Source organism: Onthophagus taurus, chromosome 6, assembly GCF_036711975.1.
Source record: "Onthophagus taurus isolate NC chromosome 6, IU_Otau_3.0, whole genome shotgun sequence".
NCBI classification, from domain to species: Eukaryota; Metazoa; Arthropoda; class Insecta; order Coleoptera; family Scarabaeidae; genus Onthophagus; species Onthophagus taurus.
Genome location: NC_091971.1, coordinates 9,765,740 through 9,779,170, shown reverse-complemented (window position 1 = coordinate 9,779,170; position 13,431 = coordinate 9,765,740). Strand labels below are relative to the sequence as shown.

The following is a 13,431-nucleotide window of genomic DNA, read 5'->3' as shown; positions in this document are numbered from 1 at the left end:
TACCCAAATTCTAAGTTTTTTTTAAATCATAAGAATATTATCATTAAGATCTAATCTAGAGAATTTAAAGTCATAAAAAGGTTATCTCATTCTATTGAAAGACGTCACTTTCATTGTAATTTATATATTTACAATTTTTTTTAATTTCATTTAGCTGTGAAGGGATTAAAAAATTATCTTGGATTTTGCTGGCGTTTGGATAACAAAAAAACTCTTTATTTTTAAATAATTTCCTTTTTATGTCTAGATATAGAATGTAATGATTAAAATCCCACTTATAAAATACAATTGCGTATTTAAACTTTTAACTTTAATTATAAGTGAACAATGAACGACAATTTCAAGGTTCAGGCTACCAAATTTGCTTTGCCACTCATCACAACGTCGTTTATTCAAGAAACGCGCACAGAATCTTATAGATATGTAAACAGGAATCAATCAACGATTATTAATTTAAGATTTATTCCTCAAGGATAAATTTATAGTTAGTAGGAATGCCATAATTATTTTTCAATTTACCCGCACTAAAAAAAAAATATGTTGTACGAAAACATCTTTTGACCTTTAAGTCGTAAGAAATTACTTTTAAAAATAAAATCGTTATGTAAAATAATAAATTTGTCATTAACATTTTCCAAAATAAGAGTAAAAAAAAAAGAAAGTGTTTCTACACTTTTTAGAAAGCCGAGTAACAATCGGTTCTTTTATCCAATTCGAAACATATCATCCTTTCAATAACAATTTCAAAACTGGATGAATCCTTTCATTTTTCATTGTCAAAGAAAATCAAAGGAAATCAAGTCATATTATCGCCATTAATCCCACGCTTTTCATTTATTTACGATATTGTTATTGTCTTTAATAAAAAAAGTTAATGTAATCACTTTTCTTACGTGTTTCGCGATTACGTAACAATTTCTCAAATAATCTTCAGATCAAATACACTCAATTAAATCTCGAATAAATCAATTGCCGCACTACTATGGTAAATCGTTATTATACCAGTAGTGGTGGTAACTGTTGTCTATTGAACTTGAGATGACGTATTTTAACCGCGGGAGAAATGAATCCGAGTATATAAGATTGTGTTACACACCTGCCACCGGTACACTTGCAAGTTTATCTCGAAAAGAGAAGTTTGAATAAAGTGGTTTTGCTGAAGATTTTTGTTTAAGATGACAGCAATTGGATATGTAAGTTGAATTAGTAACTTTTTTTTCTTGTATCATAAAAGTTATTTAATGTATGGTTGTAAACATTTTCTTGATTACTACAAGTAAACGTCGAATAGTAATTTATTGTATTAGTATTGAGGCTTATCCTTGGTTCTTTCTAATGGGAATTATGTTTTTACCATCAAATACAAGGATAATGATCATTGTAAATGGGTGTGTTTTTGTAAAAAGTATCTAAAGAGTTGTTTTTAGATGTTAATGTTTTGCATCAAGATTTTATTGATTTAATTAATTTTACATAAACAAAGCTAAGATAGCCAAATTGACAAAAATGATAAAATTTTTTTAATATTTATCATATCTCAAAAATTAATACAGATTATACATAAAGGAGGTTAATTCCATAATCAATTCAAAACTAGTTGTAACCATTTTCTAAGTATAATGCAAAAATTGCGAAGATATCTGATTTTTGTGGTTAACATTAATTATAAAGCTTTGAAGAAAATTTTAAGAAATGTTGAGAAAATGTTATGCATAAAAATTGTTCATAATAAAGTAAAAATACATAATCCATTAACATTTCAAACCCACATATGCCTGATATGCACATTTTCCATGTTAAAATGAAAAATCTGCAAAATAAATCTTTGCTTCTAACATTGATTTAATTGCAAGGCAAAAATTAAATCAGATGGAAGCAAAAATTATACATAAAAATGATTCATAAAGCTTCGAAGTTACTTAATTCATTTGTACTTAGAACCCAGCTGTGATAGTTTTTGGGTATAAAGGAAAAATTTCCCAAATGCACGATTTTTATGTTTAACATCATTCCTTATTTGAAAGCATTACTTCAAAATCGATGGAGAAAATTCTAACGTAGGTGTAGCCATATTTCAGGTACAAAGCAAAAATTACCTAAACCTCAAAATGGATGTTTTTTGCATTTATGCAACTTAAAAATTACAAGTAATGGAATCAAGGTTGTACATAAAAGTTGTTCATAAAAGATCATAAATATCATTTCCCAAATATCAGTAAAAAACCTTAATATGCCAAAATAGGCTATTATTAATAACGGTTCTAACTCTAAATTTAAAACCGATGGAAAACACGTTATACATAAAAATTGTTCATAACACAGCAAATATGCAAAATCTATAACCAATACATGTATAAGTATAGCCATTCTTTAAGTGTGATTCAAGAATTGCAAAAATAACAAAATTGACGATTTTTGTATTTAACATCAATCATAATTTAAAAATTACAACTGATGGAGATAAGGTTGCATATAAAAGTTGTTCATAATAAATCAAAAATACATAATCCATTACTATTTCAAACTTTGGTATGCCTATTTTCCAAATATAAAGGAAAAATCTTCAAAACTACGACATAGGTGATTTTGATCATTAATATCGTTGATAACTCAAATGTTAAAGCAGATGGAAGACACGTTATCCATAAAAATTGTTTATAATAGCCGAAATATACAAAATCCAATACATAAACCAATACATACCTAAACAAGTATACCTCAACATTTGCAAAAACTACGAAATGGACGATTTTTGTATTTAACATCATTCATAATTTAAAAACTACAACTGATGAAGATAAAGCTGCACATAAAAGTTGTTCATAATAAATCGGAAATACATAATCCATTACCATTTCAAACCTTGGTATGCCTATTTTCCATAATATATAAAGGAAAAATCTTCAAAACTACAAAATAGGTGATTTTGATCTATAATATCGATGATAACTGAAATATTAAAACTGATGGAAGACACATTATCCATAAAAATTGTTCATAATAGTCCAAATATACTAATACATAAACCAATACAATGACAAAATAAGCGATTTCTATATTTGATATCACAACTCAAAAATCAAAACCAACAGAGAAAACATTATGTATAAAAACAGTTTATATTGAACCAAAAATACATAAATTATAAAGTATAATTTAAAAAAATTAACAGAGATTTTAAACGTAGTTTGAACAATTATTTTAGAAAACACGTAAATCTTTAATAATCACCTTTCGTACTTGCCACGTTTTTCAATAATAATCAATGCAATTTGTTTAGAATCTGCGCGTTAGGATAATTTGTAAACGAACAAAACGTAGATTATAACACAAAGACGTCCTAAGGTCACGAGACGACTAAAAAAATTGCAAATTACATTTACGATCATTGTCCAGAGGACAATGACAAACCAACAGGTGCAATCATGTCTACTTATCCCTAATAAATAATTTATAAAATAAAAAATGTTGCTAATATAAGTAACATTATTCGCTTTTATGTTCTTTAACTCGTAATTTGATAAAATGCCAACTCGGTTGTGTCATAATAGTTCAAGATTAACGTTAAAAACTTGAGATTAACGAATCCATTCACTTTCACTGGTTTGAAAAATAAGCGAGCGTACAACATTTCCTTTTAGCACTGAACTTGCCGAATCCGGCTCAAAACTCTTTGTGACTTTCACCGCATTTCTCACTTCCTTCCGGAAATTACGTAATATTCAGGTTAACTTGAGGAAGTTCGATCTTTTCTTTATTTTTTCTCGATTTAATCTTGCATTTAATCGCGATTATCTTCAGCTGGTCATAAATAATCTCGATTTAATATGGTAATTGTAGTGTATAATAAATTGTACAGACTCTTAATTAAATTTAAATTATACCGAGTACTTCATAATTTATGTTAATTTTTTTTATTTCAGTTAACTTTAGTTGCAGTTCTCTCAACAGCAACCGCTCAAAATCAACAACAAAACCGAGATCGCCCACAACCAATCCCAATTTATTACACATTACAGCTTCCAAAGTTACAAGATCCTGTACCGTTTTATAACCCGGAAATTTCTTCAAATTTGCAACCTCCAAATAATTACAATAACGTTCCTGTTGTGTTTTATGAATATCCTACACCTTCCCAAGAATTACAACCTCCAAACCCAGAATTATGGAACCCAAACAACGAAGAAACCTATTATTATCCATCTGATTTAGATGTCGAACAACCAACTAATAGTCATCCGAAAAAATACAACAAAGACGTTCACGAAAAACTAAAACTTTCAAATCCAAAAGGACCAGAATTATCCAGAACGAATAATTTCGATGACTTGGAACAAAGAAGAAAAACGTTCGAGAGATTCTCAAAAGCGGAGAATAAGAAACAAATCGAGGAGGAAAAGGTAGTTGACATAAACGATGAAAAAAATGATAAAAACGAATCTCCGCAAGAACCGATTGCGGAGGCTAGTGATCATTTTGATGACGTCGAAGATATAACGACGTCATTTACACATTCATTGGGGGTTCGATTTCCCGGTGAAAGGGTACAATTTCATATGCACGGTCACAAAGGTCCAAACAGTTACAAGTTTGGTTATGATACAGGAAAAGGGTAATCATTTATGTTCTTTGTTAACAACCATTATCATTTATTAATTAAATTACGTATTAACAAAAAGAAATTGGTGTGAGGTGATGACTAAGAATTTCACTCAGAAAATGTGAAGAATTGGAATTTCATTGGAATGTAAAAGGAGGTATTTAAATTGTTTTTTTGCTAATAGGAAGTAATTGAAATTAAATTAGTTGCGGTTGGTTGATTTAAAACCAACACACAATTTTTTATATTTTTCTTTAATCATCAATCTCACAGTCAATTGCTTATACTAACAGGTTTGCACGAGCTGTAATTACATACGTATCAATAACTGCACCTATTGAAAATGAAAGGTGTAAAACTCACACAACTGATGAAATTAAACTTTCACTAAGTCTCAATATCATCATAAAATATTACAACTTTTTATAAATATACATTTTCTGGATATCTCAAATATCAGGTAAAATTTACTTTCATCTTGTTATGTAATTTTTATGTAGGTGTTATATAACAATTTTAAAACATCCCAATATTACTTTTTATAGGCACAATCGTCAATTTAGAGTAGAAGAGCGCGACCAAAACGGATATGTGACAGGCCAATATGGATATCTTGATAAAAAGGGCAAGCTGCACATGTTTGATTATTTTTCAGACCCTAAAGGAGGATACACATCAAAGAAACATACAACAGAGGATAGAAAATAATGATTAAATCTTATTTGTAATAAAATTTTTGTATTTGTACAAAGTAGGTGCCAAATATTTACGTTTTGAGATTGTTAACAAAGTCCCAATTTGTATTTATATACTCTTTTTTAAGAAAATCCTTTTATATTATCCTCCCTGTTGTTAGTTCTTTGTTGTTGTTACTTTTATAAGGTTTTATATTATATTAATATATATATTTTTTAATTTTTACATAATTATATACGTAATGTATCTTAATAATTTCTCTTTGTTTATTTTAATGTAAATAAATAAATCACTTTGATAATAAAAACATCTTCATTGCTTTTAACCTAAAACATTTCTAAAAAATAAAAGCGATATTAACTTATGAAATATGTTAATTTAATAATTAATATATTTATAACTATGAGTTTATTATTAAGAATAACACATCTATATATTTATTAATAATATTAAAGAAAATTACTTACTATAAATAAATAATAAAATTTGACACTTAACAGCCGGTAACTACTGCCATCTACTATAACAACACCACATTACAATGAAAAAGATTTAGTTTTATTAAAAACTGTTTAAAAATAATGAAAACGATGAATCAAAATTCTTCTTTAATTTATTGACTTTAAAATATTAAGAAATAATACCATTTTTAAATTATTCTTTAAAATAAGGCGATTCATCATTTTGCTGCCATCTATAATCGAAAACAAAAAACAAATTAATTTTATTTAAGGATTAAAAATGAAATGAATCATAATCCTTATCTGAGTTATTATCATTAAAATGAGTAATAATTAAAAGCTTCAGATTAAAGTGACGACAAAACATCTTCTAAAACTAGTTCATTAATAACGTTATAGTTTTCTAACCACACCACTTAGAAGGACGACGTTCTGGTTCTGTCAAATTTGACAGTTTGTGTTAAACACTGTAAAGAAGTGTGTTAAAATTTTTTTATTAAAATTGTCACAAAAATTGTGACCTTTTTCTTTAGTTGCAGTGGGGCCTTCAATAATATTGAAGGATAAGAGGTCAAGACGGGTAACGAAATGTCAGCCTCGGCCATGGAAAGTATCCTTTTTTATTGTAAAATCGTACGAAACAATTTAGAAAGAAAGATGAGTCATTCCTTAATATTGTATTAGAACACCTTTTCAATTTAAAATTCGCCGTGAAAGAGTTGGAAAGAAACTCAAAACGATGTGTCAAAGAGGAGAAGCAAGAGAAAGCGAAAACAAAACAGGCTATACAGAAAGGAAACCATGAAGTCGCGCGAATACACGCTGAAAACGCTATTCGACAAAAAAATCAATCTATTAATTACTTAAGAATGTCGGCTAGAGTTGATGCTGTGGCTAGTAGAGTACAATCAGCTTTAACAACACGAAAAGTCACCAGTTCAATGGCCGGTGTGGTTAAAGCAATGGATGCTGCAATGAACAGTATGAATCTAGAAAAAGTATCTAGTTTAATGGATAAATTTGAACAACAGTTTGAAGATCTTGATGTTCAATCTGGTGTTATGGAGAATGCTATGTCTCAAACCACTACAACAACGATTCCTCAAAATGAAGTTGATAGCTTAATGCAAGAAGTTGCTGATGAAGCTGGGTAATTATAATTAAAAAAAATTGTTTAATTTTAATAATAATCATACTTTTTTTTAGTTTGGAATTGAATTTGGAATTACCTCAAGGTTTACCAGCATCAAGTGTAAGCAGTGCTACGGCTATGTCTCAGGAACAAGATGAATTAACACAAAGATTAGCACGATTGAGACAAGCCGAATAGTAATTTAATCAGTTTCAGCAAAATGTTATGTGTAAGGCTATAAATAGGAACACAAAAAATGTTAAAAAGCCAAGAAAACAGCTTGAGGCTTTAATAGAACGTGTCAATCTATGGTAGTAGATGTAAATAATGGAATCAAAAAGATGTTAAAATGTTATTAATGATTTTAAAAATGTATTAATTTTAAGTTTTAAATATATTATGGATTATTTTGTAATATTAACAAAATCTTGTATTTTTCTGTATAAGTAAACATTTTTTGATTAAAGCTTTTTAAATCAATATGATTTTTTTATTTAAATGATTATTAAAAAGAAGTGAGAGAAACATTTAACAAAATTCAAAAACAAAAGATAAGTTTTACTTCATATAGTATTTTATTAAATGTTTTGTAGGTAACTAACTTTGCTACTTAACAAATTAATAGTCAAACTATATCACTAAACAGTTATTCACTAGCTACAGTTGCTGGAGGAGCCAACAAAAATTGATAAACTATAGGAATAAGCTCTTTGTACTTTAATCTATTGTTGTACCACCATAACAAGGGATTTTCTGAAAGCTGTAGATTTTTCTGCTTATTATAGTCGACTAAAAGAGACTTCAACTTTGTAGCATTCATAATCATTTCCTCTTCATCGTTTTCCTCACTACTTGAGCCCAATAAATTTTTCAAAACGTTCTGAATATGGAAATGATCTGATTTTGAAGTGGCAGTTGATGTATCATAATTTTTAATTTTTTTCAAAGGCGGTTCATTCTCATTACTAAATTCTGATGAACGTAAGTCATAGTAATTGGCTAAAATAGTAATAATTTCGATTTGTTCCTGAACTATTTCATTAAAAAATGTATATTTGTAACAAGGATCCATATATGTAGCAACTGAGAATAAGTTATTATTTACTATATGCGCAAACTTTAAGTTTACTTCTGAAATTAACTTTCTGTCGATTTCCTTGATTTGAGCAATTTCGTGTCTTTGCTCTTACTCTTGTAGTGATGATTTAATTACGTATATTAGAGGGATGATGGATGAAATGTTGGAATTGGCATTATTTAATTCTTTAGTTAGTTCTTCAACTGGTTTCAATATATTTATATATTTTTTCATAATTTCCCAGTCTTCAGAAGATACCAATACTGATATTCTATTGTTAGTACTTAAATAAAAAACAATAGAATCTTTTATTTTCGAGAAATCTGACAAAAATATACCCTAACTAATAAAAATAGTAATACATACTAATACATACCTCATTGGACGGTCTTGAATATACGCTAGTGTGGAGTATCGGCCAAGTCTTTTGGTTTGAATTTTATGTAGTTTCTTTCTCCAGTATAGAATGATTAAAATGGGTTGCATTTTCGAATAAACCTGATTTGATGTATAATTGAAGTTGGTGAATTGAGCAATGTGAGACAGATTTATAGCTCTAATCATGTTTGATTCTCTATCGTGAATAAAACATTAAACCTTTTCATCAAGTATAACATCACCTGTGTGACTGCCGTGCATCGGTTCACATTATATTACCGTGTCAACTTTTTTAAATCTTCTGTTATTCCATGAGCTAGGCTTAGAAGTGAAACGCCTGCGCTGGGATCAGACCAAATATCTGGAGTGAATGTTAGCTTTTCAAATTCATCATACACAAGGTCCATACAAAATTGGCGACGTCTTAATTTATACTTGGGTGACGTTGCCTGCTGTAAACGTTTAAAAAACACACCTTCCGCAAAATTAAAGGGTAAATTTTGACCAATAATCATCTCTGCAACCAATTTATCAAGTTCTATTGGTTTTTTATCAGACGAATCCCAAAATTGTCTTAACCGAAGCGTTTTTCGATAGCGTTAAGACTTTTTTATTAAACGTCCAAGAACAAGCAAATAAATGAAGATAAATCATTTATTTCCTTGGCTACAACTCATACATATTTTTATTTGATGTTCACCACACAATAAATAACAAATTGTTGTGGTCATTCTCTTCTTCACTGTAGGACATAAACTGCAGTAATTTCTTTTCTCTTTCCCTTAATGGTTTTCCTGTGATTCTCAATAGGCTCATCTTGTAAAAATTCAATTTCCATGACAGGGAGGGGCAATTTTGTAGCCTTTCTTGTTGCCATGGTGAAGTAAGTTGTTCTTAAAGTTTCAGAACAATTTCTTGCCTTGATAATGGTTTCTGTCCTTTTTTATTGCATTACGGTTATATACAGCATAGGAATCAACTGCTACAATGTTGAGACTATTGTAGCAAACACAAAGAGGCCATCTCCTGGTCTTTCTATTGAGGCACATACTCTCCAGTAACTCCATCGGTATTTCTGACTTATACTTTTACGAAGGGTGACAACTATTGTTAGATTGTATAGTTTATTTAGTAGTTTCATGGCCAAAGAATACTGGTAAAACAGTTATCCATTGTGTTGTTGCGGGTTACTTTATCTTCTTTATTGTCACTCACATCACTAAAATAGATAAAATATCTACGAAAATCACGCCAAAATATAAAATAGTGATTAACAACCAACACTTAATCAGTTGAGCGCCATAAAATATTTAGTTCTGAACTCCTTGTATAATACAGAGAATATTGGTGTTCAGGTTATCATTTTATTTAATGGTTCTTCTCAGTTCTGTAGAGAAACGCTTTATATTAAACAAAGCCTTAGGGCGACCAGAATATGCAGGGACATACAAACCAACACCTCTCAAAATTGCTCCGTTATATCCGTCTGCTTATTATTAACGCCATGTCAAATATACGTCTCATGTACAAACGTAATTACTAAGTACACGTAAATTTTACGTACAGTGCTCTAATCTCGCACCTACAAAAGCTAGATGCGAAATCAAAGCAAATTGTCGGCACATTTCCGTAGTAAAGGAAGACTGGGGGAAAGCACTTCTAACGCGACAAAGCGCTAGGTGCTAACTTCTTAAATGAAACAATGGTTTGGGGATTATTAATACGTACATTTTACGTGGGTTATTATTCTGGGATTAAAGTAGTTCCATATACCACTCGACATTGGCCTCATGTTTATCACAATTTGATCAAATTGTCATACAATTAATCTCCAAACGAGTATAGAATAGAAGCAATAGAGAACACTCAAAATACTAAATACTGTTCTGGTATCTCTCTAATCTCTACTACTAAACACGATCGTTCGGACAATGGCGTCTCTCAGTCGCATGAACATGTGTGAACTTATATATTTCATCAAATCTTTCGCATTCAAAGTTGGGAATGCAAACATTCGTTACAACCCTAGTTTCTAGTGTTTATGCGTGACGTCACGAACGGGCCTTTGATTCTACAGTCCTTGGTATAAATACACTAGTGTGGGGGAATTTTTGATAAACTAAATAGATTTATAACAAAATTATTTATTGATAAATTTTAAAACATCACTAAATTAATACTCAGTACATTAATAAACACAACAAAGCATATAATTATACAAATAGAAACATAAAATAAATAAATCACAATGAATATAACATTTAATAAGAAATATTTAATGAAGACCATGTTGTTATGTAGATATTACTTATACTAATAAGTTTTCACTGCTGGCACTTAAATTAGGCAACGACTTGAACACCCCTTTATTCTTAATTTTTTCGATATCTTTCGAACAATGAGCTAAACCCGACACGGACGAGTGCCTTTTGCTGTACTCAATGTCGAGAGCCAAAATTTCCTGTATGTTTAATTCGAGTGCATCACACGAATTTCGACCTATACTAACCGAATCCATTTTGTCTTTAACAAACAGTCCGGATTTTTTAGAGGACCTCTTGCTACTATCCGAGTTGCTTAAACTCGAATTTGAACTAATCGTTTGAACGTACATTTTTGAGCCACCATCAAACATGTAACTCGATTCAACCGGATTGCTAACTCTCGGTGGCGGTACGTTGCATTCAACGTTTGCAATAACTTGTGAAGAAGGTTCAACGCGATTTGGATTAATGGTAACGTTAAAATTTGGCGATGGCGGAGATATGACTTTCTCTGGAGCGTTTTGTACCAAAATAATTCTTTAAAAAACATTGTAATAAAATTAATTTATATAAACGAAATTCTTTTTTACCTATTATGAGCTTTCCACCTTGAAAATAATTGTAAGTACTGTCTGCATTGTATATACATAAATACAGCTCCTCCTGTAAAACCAACACCCACTACTACTAATTTCGTCCAAAAAGGCCAAGCTAAAATTAAAAATATAATTTTAGGAATTAAAATAATATCTACTTTTTGTATGATAATTTTGTTATCATTAAAAATATTTAAAGAATTTAACAAGTACCCGTCAAGTATTCTTGTACTGATTAGTTAACAAAAAATTTAACCTTGAGTTTTAAAATAATTTCATTTTGCTTTAACAATACACCTTAATTACAAATAAATAAAAAAATCTTTATAAAATAACTTATTTAAGCGACTTTTACCTATTACACCTTTTTGAACTTCTTCTGCAGCTCTGTCTATAAGTACAAAAAGAGACCAAATAACACAAACAGCTGCTACAAAATGAAATAAGATGGCACAGAGTAATCTACGTTTTTCAACTCCAGTCATCTCAAGTCTTCTCCACTAAAATAAAACAAGAATTAGCCACACCCTGAATTCGCATTTAATCTTATTAATACTTACTTCTGCAATTGGTTTTATTTTCGTATGTAAAATAAAATTAAATTTACACAATTCACAAGACCTGGTATCGGAAGCAGCTAACCACTGTTGGAGACAAGCTTGATGGACATATTTAAGACTACCAGCACAATAACACGGCGATAATAAAGGATTTCCACTGTCGGCCTCGCAATGGCATATCCGACAAATATCACTGTTAGCGTTCGAGATGTTCGAACTGGACCCAAAACGTGTATAATCGACAATCTTCCCTTGATCGTACATTAACCCAGGTGGTGGCGGCGGTTGTTGTTGTTGTTGTTGCATTTCGCTTTGTTTAACATTTATGAAATGTTCGGGCATTGCTGTATTTTGATTTGTTTTTGTTGTTGGTTCTAAGTACATACGAGGAAAAAAAACGTTTAAGTGTACCAATCTCTGTCTAATTCCACACTTCGCACGGCGCAAAAGTCGCGAAACCGTGGCCCACACATTGGTGTAAGTGAATTATCAATCTACAGTTAAAAATATACACTTATGCAATTAGTTTCTAAAGGTATTTAATCCTAAAAAACACAAATGTCAAAACAATGCTAAAGGTAGCGTAGGAAGTTTTAACGCAAGTTTTAGTTTTATCACTAAAGGTTGGTAGTTCTGAAATTTAAATTATTTCAATTTATTTGGCGTTAATGACAATTTGAAGAGTTTTAAGATTAAAAGTTATTGTTTTATAATATTTATCTGATTTTATCTCAGAATGTAAGTAGAAATAGATTTATTATCGTTTTTGTATGTGATAAGACTTATTTATTTTTATATATTTAAATTTAAAAAATTAACCTAAAAATTTTTGAATTAACCCCTTTTTTCCTTCTTTTTTAGCTCTAACAATTTTTAAATCATTATCTTTATGTACTTCGCACATAAGTAAGAGGATAAATAAACATGGAGATTTAATTATTTTTCCTCGGCCAATATTTATACATAACTCATCCATTCTTCTATTCACCACCTTTTCCAGTTATAAGAATAATTTTTTGTGCCCTTTTGATCGAATCGAATGAATATACAGACACACTTTTCAGAATTAAAGTGATGGCACAAGCCAGACGCTGCTATCACACAGCTGTTCTTTCCTGGCGAGGCAGCAACGTCTGATTGACAAAGGGCCTTAGGTAGGTACAAAAAAAGGAACAAAATTACAATAAGGTCATTAAACCTTGAACCGACGACCCGAGAGGTTTTGCGCCCTTGGGCCCTTTTCGCGTTCGTAACGGCCATTTCTTAAGCGCGCCTTAGAAAAATGCCAGAAAAAGAAATGTTACCGTGGTGACCATCATTTTGGTTATGACGACAGCTGATCGGATCTTGGACAATCTCCATGGAAGGAAGATTAAAAACTAAGAGGGTGGATTTTTTTTCTTGGAGGGGTTGAAGATGAAAGAATGGTACGTTTTGGGCACGTGCGAAGAAGTCCTTTTAAACTATAAAGAATGAATGGATTGATTTGTTTCTTGGAAGAGATGTTAAAACAAAAATTAACTGGGATAAATTTGTTGGAGTCTTAATTAGAATTATAAGAATAATATTGAATTAGAATTAATAACACAATTTTTTTTGTAGAAATTTAAAAGATGTTATAACTAAATAAGCAGAAGTATATAAATGGCTAGGTGCGTTATGGTGG

At 30.2% G+C, this 13,431-nt stretch overlaps 3 protein-coding genes across 4 annotated transcripts; 2 read left to right on the top strand and 1 right to left on the bottom strand.

Moving 5' to 3' along the window:
- The first annotated feature begins 1,080 nt into the window (after positions 1-1,080).
- LOC111427789 (uncharacterized) lies at positions 1,081-5,603 on the top strand. Its single transcript, XM_023063092.2, has 3 exons — positions 1,081-1,193; positions 3,924-4,612; positions 5,146-5,603. Exons 1-3 carry the CDS (start codon positions 1,176-1,178, stop codon positions 5,306-5,308), a joined length of 870 nt encoding a protein of 289 aa, XP_022918860.2. The 5' UTR covers positions 1,081-1,175; the 3' UTR covers positions 5,309-5,603.
- Positions 5,604-6,097: 494 nt separating this feature from the next.
- On the top strand, positions 6,098-7,369 carry LOC111427748 (charged multivesicular body protein 1). 2 transcript variants are annotated; one of them, XM_023063015.2, is made up of 4 exons: positions 6,098-6,234; positions 6,291-6,367; positions 6,442-6,907; positions 6,964-7,369. In XM_023063015.2, the coding sequence occupies exons 2-4, from the start codon at positions 6,346-6,348 to the stop codon at positions 7,085-7,087; spliced, it is 612 nt and encodes a 203-aa protein (XP_022918783.1). In that variant the 5' UTR covers positions 6,098-6,234; positions 6,291-6,345; the 3' UTR covers positions 7,088-7,369. The 2 variants fall into 2 exon arrangements, with proteins under 2 accessions (XP_022918783.1, XP_022918782.1); XM_023063014.2 differs by having other exon boundaries at positions 6,098-6,367.
- Positions 7,370-10,473: 3,104 nt separating this feature from the next.
- Positions 10,474-12,353, bottom strand: LOC111428052 (E3 ubiquitin-protein ligase MARCHF1). Its single transcript, XM_023063457.2, has 4 exons — positions 11,766-12,353; positions 11,561-11,705; positions 11,200-11,320; positions 10,474-11,146 (listed from the first exon to the last, which is right to left on the bottom strand). The coding sequence occupies exons 1-4, from the start codon at positions 12,147-12,149 to the stop codon at positions 10,654-10,656; spliced, it is 1,143 nt and encodes a 380-aa protein (XP_022919225.2). The 5' UTR covers positions 12,150-12,353; the 3' UTR covers positions 10,474-10,653.
- Between the last annotated feature and the right edge of the window lie 1,078 nt (positions 12,354-13,431).

Excerpts from the sequence above, each read along its gene's own strand:
- LOC111428052 (XM_023063457.2), bottom strand. The coding sequence starts at position 12,149 with ATGTACTTAGAACCAACAACAAAAACAAATCAAAATACAGCAATGCCC. Across the intron at positions 11,706-11,765 it reads AAATAAAACCAATTGCAGAA|TGGAGAAGACTTGAGATGAC; the intron begins GTAAGTATTAAT and ends GTTTTATTTTAG. Across the intron at positions 11,147-11,199 it reads AGGTGGAAAGCTCATAATAG|AATTATTTTGGTACAAAACG; the intron begins GTAAAAAAGAAT and ends TGTTTTTTAAAG.
- LOC111427748 (XM_023063015.2), top strand. The coding sequence starts at position 6,346 with ATGTCAGCCTCGGCCATGGAAA. Across the intron at positions 6,368-6,441 it reads GTCAGCCTCGGCCATGGAAA|AACACCTTTTCAATTTAAAA; the intron begins GTATCCTTTTTT and ends ATATTGTATTAG. Across the intron at positions 6,908-6,963 it reads GAAGTTGCTGATGAAGCTGG|TTTGGAATTGAATTTGGAAT; the intron begins GTAATTATAATT and ends ACTTTTTTTTAG.
- LOC111427789 (XM_023063092.2), top strand. Across the intron at positions 4,613-5,145 it reads GGTTATGATACAGGAAAAGG|GCACAATCGTCAATTTAGAG; the intron begins GTAATCATTTAT and ends TACTTTTTATAG.